The following is a 14,558-nucleotide window of genomic DNA, read 5'->3' as shown; positions in this document are numbered from 1 at the left end:
CTCCACCCAGATAAGTATCTTCGATTAGCTTGGAGACAAGAAATGCCTTGGGATCGCGTTGGCCAAAACTAACCATGCACAAAGCAAGCAGGAAGAACACATATAGGACAATCTCTTTCAGAATTTGATACATTCTGATATCTCTTTGCTTCAGTGCCCTGGCTTCGTCAAGCTCGCCTGGACTGAGTGGTTCAATTTTGATTGAAGTATGTTGTTCATATCTACGGTACATAAATTTCTCAAACTCAGGAAATTCTTGTTTTGGTTCACCATTCTCGTGAAAATAATCAACGTCATCGTTGTCCTCGTTGCATTCTAAATAAGCTGCTGACACTTGCTCTTCCGGTTTTCTGATTAGAAGGGCATTGACCAGAGAAACGAATAGCGCTTTAATCGGCTGACTCACAAGGCTATCTTGAACAAGAGCTATTAGTAGAGAGACCAGCCAATGCACAGCCTTCTCCACCCCGAAGTGTAAGCCGTATAAAATGACAAAGAGCACTGACAAACTAGTCAAGAGAAATACCACCAACCAAGCAACATAAAGGAACCAGTCTGGTAGTTGTTCTTTCTTTTCGTTAATCCTCCCAGGCCCGGTTCCAAATTTCTCGTCAACCTGCACTTCAACATTGCTTTCGACGGAAACACGAAAGTCTCCCTCGTTCCCATGCCATTCGTTTTGTGCAAACCCTGCAAAAGGACTTTCGTCATCACAACTACTTAAATTTCTATTCAGCCATTCGGTGGTCTTCGCCTTTTCGTCAACTGTCTCAACTGGCGGCAATCCGACAGCTATGCTTCCAGTATTAAGTTCGTCGTCATTTAACTCTTGAGTTCGATACCACTCTACAATATTTTCAAAATCACCCTTGTAGGCTTTGCTTCTTTCTGGGCAATTGTTTTTCTTGAATGATTGCTTTTTCCCTTTCTTTGCCCTACTTGGTCGTATGTTTCTAAAAAGTTCTCCAATTGCAAGGTGGAGCGGAAAAATTATTGTGCTTGTTATCAAACCGATGATCAACTGCCGATCCGAAAGGACAGAAGAATCTGGCTGTTCGTTATCAAGTTCGTAATAAACTACATTGGCCAACATTGTGCAGCAAAACAAGGCCAGGCAACATGACAGGCGTTGGACCGTACTAAAGCTACTCAATTCTGGTCTCAGAAAAACGGAAAACCACAAGTTTTTGTCCGTAATATTCTTTTGTGTGCCACTGCAAAATAAACGGTTGAATGATTTCAGCTCGTCCTTTTTCGCAGCCGGCAATTCTCGAAGAACTTCACCGTCATCAAGCTCCACAGCGAGCCAACGATTGCACAAGAAGACAAAAACGTTCTCGTCTGATAGGTCACGTACGATGACCTCTTTTAAATACCATGACGGGCTTGATCCAGAATTGTTATGCCAAATTTTTAAGCTGGTAAGCTCCCCAAGATGGTAAGGAGAACTGAGAAGGAAAGCATCCATCCCAGATCTCTGAAACCTCTTCATGTTAGGGTCTCCCAGTAGACGTGGACCGCTGTCGCCGTCCAGACCAATTAAATCACAGCAGACGTCAGCGGTTGTACCAGCCCCCTTTCTCATCCCTGTTAACACCAGAATTTCATATTTGTGATAGTAAGAGCGTTTATTGTCTTCCAACTTTACGATTTCGGCCTAGAAGGACATGAAAATGGAACAAGGTTAAGAATGCATGCGCAGACGGGATATGCCATGGACCAGATAAAGTGATCATATTTTAACGCTTTTGTCTTGTCTACTAGTGGCTAATCATAATCGAGTTTAGGTAATGATTCTTTAGTAAACATCTTAGCGACGACTTCTATGTAAGGGGCTTGTTTACGTGAAGGGAAGGTGCCCCGGCAGACCGAGTTACCCGGGTAGGAGGGTTAACACCGGCATTGCCCGCCTTTACATATAACTCCCCTAAATGGGATGGCTAGTGGGCTATCATTTGAGTGGTCGCCGGGCAAATGAAACGTTTTGAAGGAAAAAGTTTAAATTTTTTATTACTTGTTCCTCTAGCGGCCGCTTTTCAGTGTCTAGGGAAACTACTTTGCACTTTATTTCTCGTTTCGTTCAGTAGATGCTACTGGCCCAGTGATAACGACGAAACAATTCCCCAGGATGGTAATTTCGCGCCGCCATGTTTTTGCCGCATTCCCAGCTCGGTTAGCCACGGTAACCCGGCACGAACCGCTTACATGGAAAAAAGAAGACAGGGTGCCCAGGGAAGGCGGGTTACTCTGTCTAGCGCGTAAACGCTTCACAGCGTTTTCTAAAGAAACGCAAGAAAAGTTGGCTCTGCCAGGGTAGCTCGGTTAGCCGGAGCAACCTCCCTCCGTTAAAGCGGACCCTAAGACAGTGTACTGTTCAGAACATAATGTTGAGTTTAACGTCGTAAAGCTGAAGAAAAGTAAAATGAAGGACAAACAGTATTTATAAATGTAGTCTTGTCCCATGTTGCCATATCTCATGTTGTTGGTTTTGTTGTTTAAATTTGTGAACTTTTAAATTTTATGCACCTTTTTTGAATTGCGAACATCCAGTCTTCGAGCCCATACCAGCAGTAAAAGGTAAACGCAGAAAGTGGAGATAACGACTGGAAGAACAATTTCGTTTGATGACGGGAGCATCAACAGCTCCAAGAAGACTCTGACGAGCGGTTTGTCAAAATCGATTACATTTGGTACCACAAGAACCTGAGCAGCAAATGATGTTAGATGGTTGCAAAGACACTGGACCTCGCCGGAAGATGTTTCAATACCAGCCTGTTGTAATATAAAGTAATTTCACAAATTTTAACGTTCTTTCGAGACTTGAGACTTGGTCCATGCCCTAGCTGATCCGGACGAATAAGAAAAAAATAGAGAGCAGTAGGAAGCACGAGAAAGACGAAATGCCAACCAATTTGTTTTTACCATTATGCTAATGTATTTTCTATAAACGAGAGAATGGTTTATTTTTCTTAACCCGTTGGTGTGATTGCATAGGTTTTGATGCCCACACGAGAAAACGGCTTGATTTTCTCACCAAGTTGAATGTTTAGAATTAAGATTCATAGACAAATCAGTAGTTTTCGTCAAGAAAGTTTTCTTTTACCAATTGTTGAGGAGGTACAGGGCTTGCATGCACGTACGGAATTAAATATCAATGATCATCAACAGTTGTCAAGTAGGCGGTTTCATCAGTGTGCCAACGATGGATGAGAACCAATCCAAACTTGACACAAAATGTATCAATTATTACTTACCCTGCATCCTTCCGAGCTCCACATTACTGTCGTTTCCTTCCAGAAGAAGCATCTCACAGTGGATATCCTAAGGCTGTACGAGGCGTTAAAAGCTTTGTTCTTCCTCAAAGACCAACTTGATTTTCCTTGCACCTTTACATAATACGTTCCTTCATCCGTCAACAAACTAGACTCTAACAGGAACAGTTTTGATTTGTTTCCATTGGCAGACCACTTCGCTAAATTGCTTTGCATGGATGGTCGTTTGTCATGAGCCACCATCAAATCCCACGCGTCTATTTTGTTTTCTTCAGAGAAGAACTCTATGCCCAAGGCAACGTCTTCCAAGCTATGATTAAACCTGTGAAACTGGTATCCTGTTTTATTGACTTCCAAGATAAAGGTATCCATAAACGAGTCAAATGGCACCTCCGAGGTACGAATTGTCATGACTAGTTCCTCTGGTAAATCACTTAAGCTAACCGTACTGCCATTCCATTGTTGAACTTCCAAAGATAGTACTGATGTCGTGGTATTAGCTTCTTTTTCACAATCATCGTATGGGTTGCCATCAAAGGAAACCATCTGCAAAAGTACGTGTCGATTTTATATGAAGTACAATAATAAAATGTTGAAGGAAACCAACTAGGACAATTAAGTGCTATTTCCTTATTCTTGATACTTTAAGTGTACACTTTGAAGACAGCATAAATTATTCAATAGAACCACAACCTCAGAATCACTAGCATGCACGTGATACGAAGTGAAAAGAAATCGGATTTTCGCAAGTTAACTTTTATTAATTGTTTCAACTGCATTAACTTAGTCCTTTGTTCCACTTTTTACGGAGCACGCAGTTGGACTTTGCTATTTTTAATGAGCAATAGGAGAATTTTCTTCATATCGGGGGCTAAAACCGTGGAGGGAAGCAGTGTGGCCCAGACCCGCTCAGATCACTCGTTGAATTTCTTCCAGGTTCGTCCCTGGCTCAACTTCCCAGGTGCACTTGTAAATAGCCAACTGGGATTCTTAACAGTTGTTGTTGTTGTTGTTGTTGTTGTTGTTCTGTTCCCTCGTTTCCTTGTGTTTCATTGTCCCTGAAAAGCCCCAATGGGGAGTGGTTAATTAAGTATGTATCGTAAAATGTAATTTCTAGCAGATACTATAGGAAGTTCACAGCATTGCTCGAGTTTAAAAGTGACCGGTTTGGCCTCGGAGAGATGAATGGAGGAGAAATGACGTCACTCAATTGCAAACATGCATGATACACATAGACTAGTGAGGCTGTCCAAAACGTCCGTTTGACATAGTAAATCAACTCGTTTCGGCTGAAGAAATTTTGATAAACACATCTTATAGAAATAGAAAGAGTTTTAAATGGGTAATTTCGTTTTCTTTGTAAGAGAACATATCTTTGTTACCTGAAGACCCAGGGAATCATCCTTGAAAACTCCGTTCTGAAACAATCCCAGTTTTGGAAGAGTGAAGAGCCCTAGGTCGCTGCCGATTGTAGAATCGTTCAAAGTGTTAGCCAATGCCTTATGAAGCACCACTCGTATTAGCGTAGTATTAAAGACGGTGTCTTCATCACCTGGTGATTTAGCCTTTAATACAGCCGTAAGCATATCCTTCATAATTTTCAAAATCTTTCTCGAGGCTTCTCTTCCACTTTCCTTTAGAGGGAAGAAGTATCGAGACAGTTAATAAATACGTTTCCTCGCATTCATTTCATTGTTCATGAGTAGTTCTGTCTCGAGCTCCACGCATGTCTCTCTGCTCGTCCGTTTACCTTGGTGTTTGTTTCTCTGTCCATTTTTTTTTTTTCAAATGAATGTTGCGTTCTTACTACTGCAGATGACTTAAATAGTCTGTGTCACCTTTACTTTGCCCGTGTCATATCAAACGTTAGGTTTGAATTTTGCTTAGATAACAGCACACCTTAAGACTCCTTTTATGGTAATTTCTTTTGTTTCTTAGAGATTGTTTTGTCGCTAAAACAAAAGATTTTTAGAATTGATGCGTAGCTAATTTCTGAGCGCGAAATTTAAAATCTTCGTTGAATGTAGGATGTGACAAAGTCCACACAACTAGGGGTATAGTTGGGAAGTTGCAAAAGTGAAAAAGGACTGATTTACCTAGGGACGAAAGGAAAGATTTGTTTCACAACACAGGATTCATAAGGGGACGGAAGGGGGATTTATTACTTTTGCGCAACTACAACGTCGAATGCCATTTCAAAAAACACAAAACAATAACAATCATTATTTTATCCTTTTCCCTTTCAGGGTGAAATCAGGAAGCGTCTTCAACTGAAACTTTGGATTTGTTCTGATAGAGATATTTACGTTAGTTATACTAGACAGACTGGAGGCCTATTTCGCATTTATTCCAGCTCTTACCTCACAAAAAAAGATATCAATTAAGAGATTGACAAATTACTCAGCAATGTTCATATTACTTAATGATCTGGTAACAGGACAGAGATATTTACCTTGACGCTGTCATCACATCTGTAGAAGGGATCGTCAAGGCTCACTGGTGAGCCATCCAGTATACTTTTTAGCAAGTTTGTAACAGCTTTCCCAATCATCACCGCCATTTTCGCCAGGCTAGCGGCAGAAGCGTCTGGCTTATCAACCGCGGCTACTATGTTGGAGATTAAATCAATACTGCTCCCCTAAAAGACGTGAAAGAGGAACGATGGTTATCAAAGCCGGGAAATAGGCGTTTATCTGTTGCTCAGATAATTTGCTTCCACCGCCAGATCTTTGACTCACAAACATGCCACACTTCACCTCCCTTGGGTTTTCGCTAGTCTCGTTTTCGATAATTTGAAATTAGAAAGACACTGTGGAAAAGTGGAAAGCATGTCACTGGTCATTGGATATTGAGGAGCGGTAAGGGTGTGAGACGGGTTATCCGATAAGACTTAAAAGTTCCAAACGTTTGCAGATAAAATTACGAAGGCAGCACTTTCTCCTCAGGTACCTTTTAAGGCGCTGAGTGTTGGTCCAACTGGGGTGTTAAACCTGCGATCTCCCGCACGAAAGCCCGATACTCAACCAACTGAGCCTCCCGTCACCAGAAAATTTTGTTTTTCGCAAGCACCCGCTACCCACTCTCTGCTTCCTATTTGGCATAGTCTACACGTAAAACTGTTGAAGCAATAGAGAGATTATTAAGCATCACGTTTGCGACAAACGGCATACGTCCCATTAAATTTTGCCAAAATGGAAGACGCTTGTTTGACATGAGCTCATTTCTTGCGTATTAGCAGCAGGTATTAAGTAATATCTCAAAAGAGAGAGAGACGAGCTAGAATAACATGATTTTCGTACTTTTATGACAAGCAGCAGCCTATCGTTTTCCGTTTGCCTTATCACCTAAACGCGACGCTTAATCTCTCTATTAATGACAACATTGAGAGGAATGTACCCTTGCATTCTGGGTCAAGACTTCGTTATTCTCTGTAACCCTCACAACTGCATCACTAATAACCAGAAGCTCGCTGACTGAGGTGGTCTCACTGTTGGCCAAAACATTTGTTACTGCTTGCAACTTGGAAAGACTTTTTTCGATGATCTGTCAGGACAACAGGAATTAATTACATCAACTAGCAATGAAGGTACTCGTATATACTTATTACTAACCGTGTTCGAGGTCCGTACTGTAAGTTATTATATATGTATCATGCCCTTTTGACACCCGTGTTATCGAGAAAGAGAAGGAAAAGGTGGACAAATATTAGGATCTCAAATGGGAATTGAAGAGGATTTGGAGCGGCACTGAAGTGACGGTGATTCCCATAGTAATAGGAGCTTTGGGTACAATCTAAAAGAATTTCAACCATAGGTTAGTTAAGACCAAGGATAATCTGAACTTTGGAACCCCCAAAAGGCCTAAGAACGGCTAGGATTTTGAGATATGCACTGAACATCTAGGGTTGCGGGTTGCAACCTAATACTCAGTTGAACATTACCAGCTTTTTAAAATCTGTTTAGCTGTAAGATGAAAAATACAACAACAACTACTACCACTACCACTACCACTACCACTACCACTACTACTACTACTACTACTACTACTACTACTACTACTACTACTACTACTACTACTACTACTACTACTACTACTACTACTACTAAAAAATAATAATAATAATAATAATAATAACAACAATAATGATAATGATAATGATAATGATAATGATAATAATAATAATAATAATAATAATAATAATAATAATAGCAGACTCTTTCACAGGGACGACATCTTTCTTTTGAATTTGGAAAAAATAATGATAGCAATAAAAGATTTTGGAAAGTGGATGAACGGTTTGGGAATGCCCTTCAACTTGGAACTTCTACAGCGTGTTTGCTTCCTCCACGGCGAAAGTCCTGGGGAAAGAGCAAGACACTACGTTACCAGTACCTTTCTCTAACAACTGGGCCATAAAACACTCCTCGTGGACTACTTCTTGCTCTTGAGGTATGTAGTTTCATCGTATGGTCGGCGAAACAATTCACTGGTATTCTTATGGTATTCATCTCATAATAATAAATTCTCATCGAGGTCATAATTGCCAACATTTTCAATCTGCATGCTCTCTCAATGCACGATGTGATGAAACAATGCAGCACTGTGAGCGTTCCCAGAAGATGCACTGTTTGCGCGCGCTTAACAATCATCGCATACATCCTTAACTGAGTAACTGAAGAAAAACGAAAGGAACCTTACCTTAGCACGTTGAATTTCCTTTGCAGACATGGGTGGTTTGGTTGGTGCTATAGTTACTGCTTTTTCATTGGATCCTGATTGGCCAGCACCAGATTGATGCTGGCCTTGACCACCACCGCTACTACTACTACTACCACCACTATTACTACCGCTACTGCCACTGCCACCGCCACCAGAGCCACCATTGCTGCCTCCACTGCTACCACTGCTCCCACCACTACTGCCTCCACTTCCGCCGTTGCCACCGCTACCACCACCAGCGCCACCACTACTGCTACCACTTGTCCCTGCGTCACCATTTCCACCTCCGTTGCTTGTGCCGCCATCTTCGTCTTGGTCGTCGGTATCCGACAGAAGAAGCTGTTCCAAGAGATTGACAACTTTTTGAGTCTCTGCTCGAGCTTCTTCTGGGTTGCTGATTTCAGTTGTTGAATTCCCATCATCAGAATCTAAGTCGTCCAAGACCGAATCTAGATCCACTGGAGCCATTGGTGCATTTTTCACCTACAAGGAAATGACACGATTAAGTAATAAGAATAATCATCTTCATCATAATAGCAACAACAACAATAATAATAATAATAATAATAATAATTATAATAATAATAACAACAATAATAATAATAATATTAATAATATGAATAATAACAATAATAATAATAATAATGTTTTGGGAAGAGGCTGGTCGTCTTGGTACTTCTAAAGTGTCTTTTCTTGTTAGGTAAGACGAAAATCCGAGGACAGTGCTAGACACCACGATACCAGTATCTTGCTCTATCACCTGTCCCTATGGACTACTTTATGCTCCTAAGTTTCATCGTTTGGTCGGCGAAACAATGCACTGGTATCGCAGATTTCACGCATTCGAATTCTGTTGAAGCAACCTAAATTTCTCATCCCGACAGCTTTAATGAAAAATGCTTAATTAAACCATCCGATTCGATCCCTAATTTCACAGCGTACTTTTTTTTCCTTTTATAGGCAATCAGCGAAAACAATTTCTCACCTTGCAATAGAATTTTATAAAAGAAGGTGACATAAATGAGGTATGAAAGAGAAGAAAAAAGATATGGAAGAGAAATACTTCAGTACCTCTAGAAAGAAAGCCAACTCTGAGCTCATTCCAAGAGCGTCTTCAACCGATACTCGAATTGGTATTGAAACTGAAGTAATTTCTTCTGGAAGATTCTTGTAGATTCTAAATTTCCTTGAAGAAGTGGAATCCTCTAAAGATGTGAGGATTGGCTTTTCGTCTTCCCCGTAAGTAAAGCTGTAACGAAGTGGTGTATTAGGATCCATCCAGTTTTCACAAAAAACTTGAAACTCAGTGTTGGCAAGCTCTCCTGTCGGCGGAGTACATGAACAGTTGCCCTTCTCTGGAGGCTCGTTTACTTTTAAAGTTGTTGAGAAATACCCTGCCCTTCCACCCTCTCTTCGCACTTCCAGCTTGACAAGACACTCTCCTCCCGGACCCAGAATGTTTTGAAAAATGTGTGAGCGAATAAGGAAGTCACGATTTCTTGATTCCATGCCTAACTCTTCAGGAGGATCGATGCGAGTCCATTCGTCTCCGCTCCTTTCATAAAGTTCCCAGCGAAATGACAACTGAAAAGAAATACACTGGCCCTGACAAATGGCGTCGAGTCTGAGATCTTCTGACGGCCGAAGGTTACCTGAACAATCCTGATCGCAGCTATAAGATAAAAAAGAAATAGAATATTTTGTTTGGACAACAACGTTTATCAAGTGCTACATGTGGAAGAATCTTCTGAGGTCCTTGATTGCCTTAAAGGCTTTGAACGTAGGGAAATAATTACTTATCAGTAACTGATAAAACTGACCAGCTTCTATGCATGTGAATTGATAACTTAGGAGGAAAAGCAAAGCAGCACAATCGCTCGGTCAAGTATATTCAAGATTTGCTCAAGCGGGTTGCATGCGCAGTCAACGATTGCGACTGGATTCAGATTCCTTTGCAGCTGCTTAAGTTGCACTCAATGCGATGATCATTTTCGCTCAGGCTGAAGATAGTATTATGTAGATGGGTATTTTATCATTTTCGTTTAGATCTATGGATTCAGAGTTAACGTTGAAACTGTCATATATGTTTTAATTGAAACCGCGTGGCCAAAAATTTATAATGATAATAGGACTGAGTGGAGTCCAATTCGGTCTGTAATCATACGAGTGATTAACAAAATGCGGGAGCCCGATTTGTCTAATCACGAGTATGATTACAGATCCAATTGGACGACACGAAGTCCTGTTACCAATTAATCATAACAACTAAAATTTCCTTGTAAACAAGTGCATTCCTCTTTCACTGTCTAATGTTACAAATTCGTCCATTCTGGAAAATCCCCAGTTTGGTAGGGTAAGTGGTTGCTGCTATGATTATTGCGGTAAATTCTGTGACTGTTATATAGATTAAGCTTGGGTGCAGTCTAATGTCAGCAAACCGTCCGATTACAGTGGTCAATTACAGTGCCCGATTACAGCCATACTCAATAATTAGTGAAAAATATAGCAGTTAATGCACCAATCAAATTTGAGAAAATTGTAGTGGTTATGATTACTAGAGAAATTGATGAACCTTTATTTTATAGGTTTATGGTATCACGTATTTACGTGATAATGAAGTGCCAACTGTAGTTAGTATCACCCAACTAGTGGACTAATGCAAATGCTGCATTTTGATTGGCTACGCTACTAGAGGACTATTAGTAATAGTCCTCGAGTAGCGAAAAGCGTGGCGCTTTCTTTCGTTTTATTCCCAAATAAATATATTTTCAACTTGCATTTGTTAACTTTATTATTGGCCTTTTCTGTTCGACTAGTTGGGTGATACTAAAACAATTAGACCCTTCGCCCTCAAGGGCCACGGGTCAATAGCCAATGAGGCGAAGCCGAATGGGCTATTGACCCGTAGCCCTTTCGGGCTACGGGTCTAATTGTTAATTATCGCTGGGGCACTAATCGGGGACAACGCTGTACAGAAATCAACTCGAATCAATGATGGTTTTTGAAGAGAAGGGGAAACCGGAGTAAACCGGAAGAAACCTCTCGCAGCAGGGGCCCGTTTCTCGGAAGCCCCAAAACTTTTCGGGATCTCTTCGGGTGTCACAATTTTCTCTACATCTTGAGAACAGACAGCTTTTAAGCCAACAAACTTCATCATTATTTTGTCTTTTGTTATCTTGAAAACACGTTAAAAGACCAGCTTATCAAAACAAGCGGAAGGCAGTTTCGGAAATGGCTTTTCGGGTCCGAAAGATTATTGGGACGTTTGAGAAACGGGCGCAAGAGAGTAGAGAACCAACAAACGCAACCCACATATGAGGTGGAGTCTGGGAATCGAGCCCGGGTCACATTGCTGGGAGGCGAGTGCTCTCACCACTGCTGCATCTCTGTCTCATCTCTTGCACACTTTTCAGACCCACCTTGAAATAAGGATACCCTAGATGAGTTAGCGTTTATCCTTCAACAGACCTACCTAATTAACATCAAAGGAGGACCTGGAGGTAGAACGAACACTGACACCTCATCTTCAGCAGTGCGGCCATCGTCTTGATTCATTGCTTTAACGGAAAATATGTAGGTTCTATTTGCAATATATCTGTCGAGGCTCGTTCTGAACAACGAAGACGTCAGACTGGCTATTGGGAAGGTTTCATAATTCTTCCCTTTTTCGAAGCAGTGGACAAAGAGGTCACTAGTTTCATCTTGCGTTCTGCAATACCATTCATATATCATGCCTATGAGACCGCTTCCTGGTGGCATATCAGGGTCGTAAAAAGCTGTCTCTAAACGTAGCTGTTTCTCAATATCAACATCTCTTAATCTTTCACCCGCTATTCGTCCAGCGATTGGCGAGCGAACCACTTCCACTTTCACCACCGCCTGTCCATCAACAAGACCGTAAAGAGATATTACATCAGGGCTTGTTAGCTCAACTGAAAAGACAAAATAATACTCTCCGTATGTGAGGGAGCGAGCAAAGACCACAATATTTGAACCATCGCTTTCCCAAACGACCCGAGATGATTCCAAATCACGGCGCCTTCGCTTCCGCCTCCCTCCCTCGCCACGTTCCACGGGAATTCCCCTTATTTGCCATGAGAGTTTGGCATCCTCTGAATCCGGTAATAAGCAATTATTTATGAAATGACCATCGAGCTGAAACTCTTGAGATCTATTATACTTTGTCTGAAGATCAGTTTCCTCAATTCCGACGCTTAATGGCCTGTTGGAATCCCATATAGAAACGTTGACTATTTTGCAGGTAGGCTTCTTCACAATAACCAATATACAGTGTCTTTCATTGGACACTCTGTTAAAAACGCTGACGCAGATGTTATAACTGCCCTCGTCGGGAAAAGTGCGGTTAAACGAGAGCTCAAAGGTATTTGATTCACCATATGTGCTACTTGAAGCACAATCCGTTACATCGCTAAACGAAGAAGTGAATGATACGACAAAGCAGTCACCGTAATGAAACTTAGATAAGGCGAGCTTAAAGGAAGTTGCACTCCTTAGCCAGGTAAATCCACTTGACGTGAATAAAACGCCGATAATCTTTTCTTGCACTGTAAATGCAACAGAAGCAGATAACCGTTCCACCACCTTGTCAACTTCAACAGTGGTGGTGAATATTCCAGTTTTGTTCAAGAATACGGAAAGATAAGGCTTTGTGGTATTTCCAAGACTTCCATGAGCAGTCATGGTCCAATGATACACCCTGTCAAAATCTTGCGACGTCAGCAGGAATGTTGCTTTTTCGCCGAGAGCAAAATATTTTCTTGATGTAAGTTCACTTATGTTGGTAAAGTAATCGCATTGAAAACATACCTTCATGACTGGCTTGACGGGTTCCAAAACCGTGACGGAAGTCTCTACGGAAATTTGACTGACTTCATTGGAACAGTTAACTGAAGTTTTGAATGACCCTTGATATAGATAACGATAATGCAAAATGACTATTCCCTGATTAAATACTAAACGCATTTCCTTGACTTGAGAGTCCTCTCCAAATGACCAGACACATGAAGCATCGGTTGGTAGAAACTGTTCAGAAACTGAGGTACTGAGATAAAATCTTACCTCATCCGCAACTTTGACTACTGTTTTGTCAGAGATTAGACTGATATCCCGCAGAGGGTTCTGAACGACAACTACTGGTTCACACTGTCTAGTTAGTGTTCCAAGAAAATTAAAGGCCTTAACCTGGACATGGTACGAACCATTGGACGTAAAAGAATGTTTCTGATGCAAGAATTTTCTATCATTGAAACCCTCCGTGAAGGAAACACTATGCGTTTCGTTTCTTTCAAATTTTACGCACAAAGTCACATGAGAGCCGGAATGAATGGAAATGTTAAAGACAGCTTGGTCTGATGTTTTGAGGAAAGTTCGCATGGAATTACAAGTTAAGTCAATGATTGGAATTTGAACCCGTGCAACACTTTTGGTCTGTACGACGCCATGTCTGTTTACGCACTTCACAAAAACATCATAAGATCCTTCCACGGCGTACTTGTGTAAAACAGGAGAATTGATATCGGATATGTCTGTTTGAAAAGCAGTGCCGTCTCCTAAAGTCCAATTGCAAACAAACGCGGTCCCCGTCCTTTTCACGAGCATAAAAACAGACCTTTCGACTTTGTTTGTAACGTTCACAACAACATCGAGATCGTTGATTTCTTCATCTTCTTGAACTACGATCCTTTTTGTATGTTTCCTGTTCACTGTGCTGACTAGGTTCATACAGGTCAGGCCGATCGTGTAGTTACCCGTTCGTTCGTAGGAATAGCTTGCTTCATAAACGTCTTCACTTTTTGCTAAGACCTTCTCGCCAAAGTCAAAATCACAAGAAACACTTGTTCCCGAGGTGAATTTTCCTTTAATCGTAACGCTCTCTCCTACAGCAATATAGATGATCTGAGAACCAACCTTCATCCGAGATGGTGGAACAAACAAAGACAAGTTAGCGATTGGATCTTCCACGATAACAGTACATTTAGCTTCTTTTTCATCAACATCGTTTTCAGCGTTTATTAGTATCTCGTGAATCCCAACGCTGTCATATTTGGCAACTAACGAAGATTCTCTATAGTTATCAGCAAAGCTTTGTATAACTTGCTCAGGGTTTCCATCGCTCACGTTAACTTTGAATGTCACGTTTGTACCTGAAGGGAGATCAAGATTGGAAGAAAACGTTCAGCCTAGGAGCGCAAATCTGAAAACTGACTTTAGGAGCAAAGAGCGAAAGAATTAGGGCGCGTTCGATTGACCGTATTCCGGAAAAGGAATACATGGAATAGAAGTTAGAAATCCTTCGTTTTTACGCCGGAGATTCACATGAAAATTATCAAACACTTGCTAAAATGCTATTTTAAGCATATATTATTATCCTTGTTGCTTCAAAAGCGCCAGACATATCGTTTTAAATCACCACTTCGCTTATTCTTCTTCCGGAATAGGGTCAATCGAACGCATGCCACCTTTAGTTAATTGCCTAGATGATTTGGCTGACTGGAGATATTCAACGGGCTCGTATCTGAAACCCTGTAGTTTGAAGCAGTCTATATA

At 41.2% G+C, this 14,558-nt stretch overlaps 1 protein-coding gene across 1 annotated transcript in view; it reads right to left on the bottom strand.

Annotated features, from left to right (window-relative positions):
• Window positions 1-14,558, bottom strand: part of LOC138001168 (polycystin family receptor for egg jelly-like) — a 29,872-nt gene that overhangs the window by 8,262 nt on the left and 7,052 nt on the right. Inside the window, exons 7-15 of the mRNA XM_068847826.1 lie at window positions 11,464-14,155; window positions 9,063-9,663; window positions 7,971-8,474; window positions 6,669-6,815; window positions 5,725-5,910; window positions 4,655-4,906; window positions 3,255-3,818; window positions 2,527-2,772; window positions 1-1,657 (exon numbers count right to left, since the gene is read on the bottom strand). The exon at window positions 1-1,657 is cut by the window's left edge and continues 26 nt beyond it. Of these exons, the coding sequence (XP_068703927.1) occupies window positions 1-1,657; window positions 2,527-2,772; window positions 3,255-3,818; window positions 4,655-4,906; window positions 5,725-5,910; window positions 6,669-6,815; window positions 7,971-8,474; window positions 9,063-9,663; window positions 11,464-14,155 (6,849 nt within the window). The remainder of the gene's footprint in view (window positions 1,658-2,526; window positions 2,773-3,254; window positions 3,819-4,654; window positions 4,907-5,724; window positions 5,911-6,668; window positions 6,816-7,970; window positions 8,475-9,062; window positions 9,664-11,463; window positions 14,156-14,558) is intronic.

Source organism: Montipora foliosa, chromosome 4 (genome assembly GCF_036669935.1).
Source record: "Montipora foliosa isolate CH-2021 chromosome 4, ASM3666993v2, whole genome shotgun sequence".
NCBI lineage: Eukaryota > Metazoa > Cnidaria > Anthozoa > Scleractinia > Acroporidae > Montipora > Montipora foliosa.
The sequence above is the reverse complement of the archived record's forward strand: the minus strand, read 5'-3'. Positions and strand labels throughout refer to the sequence as shown.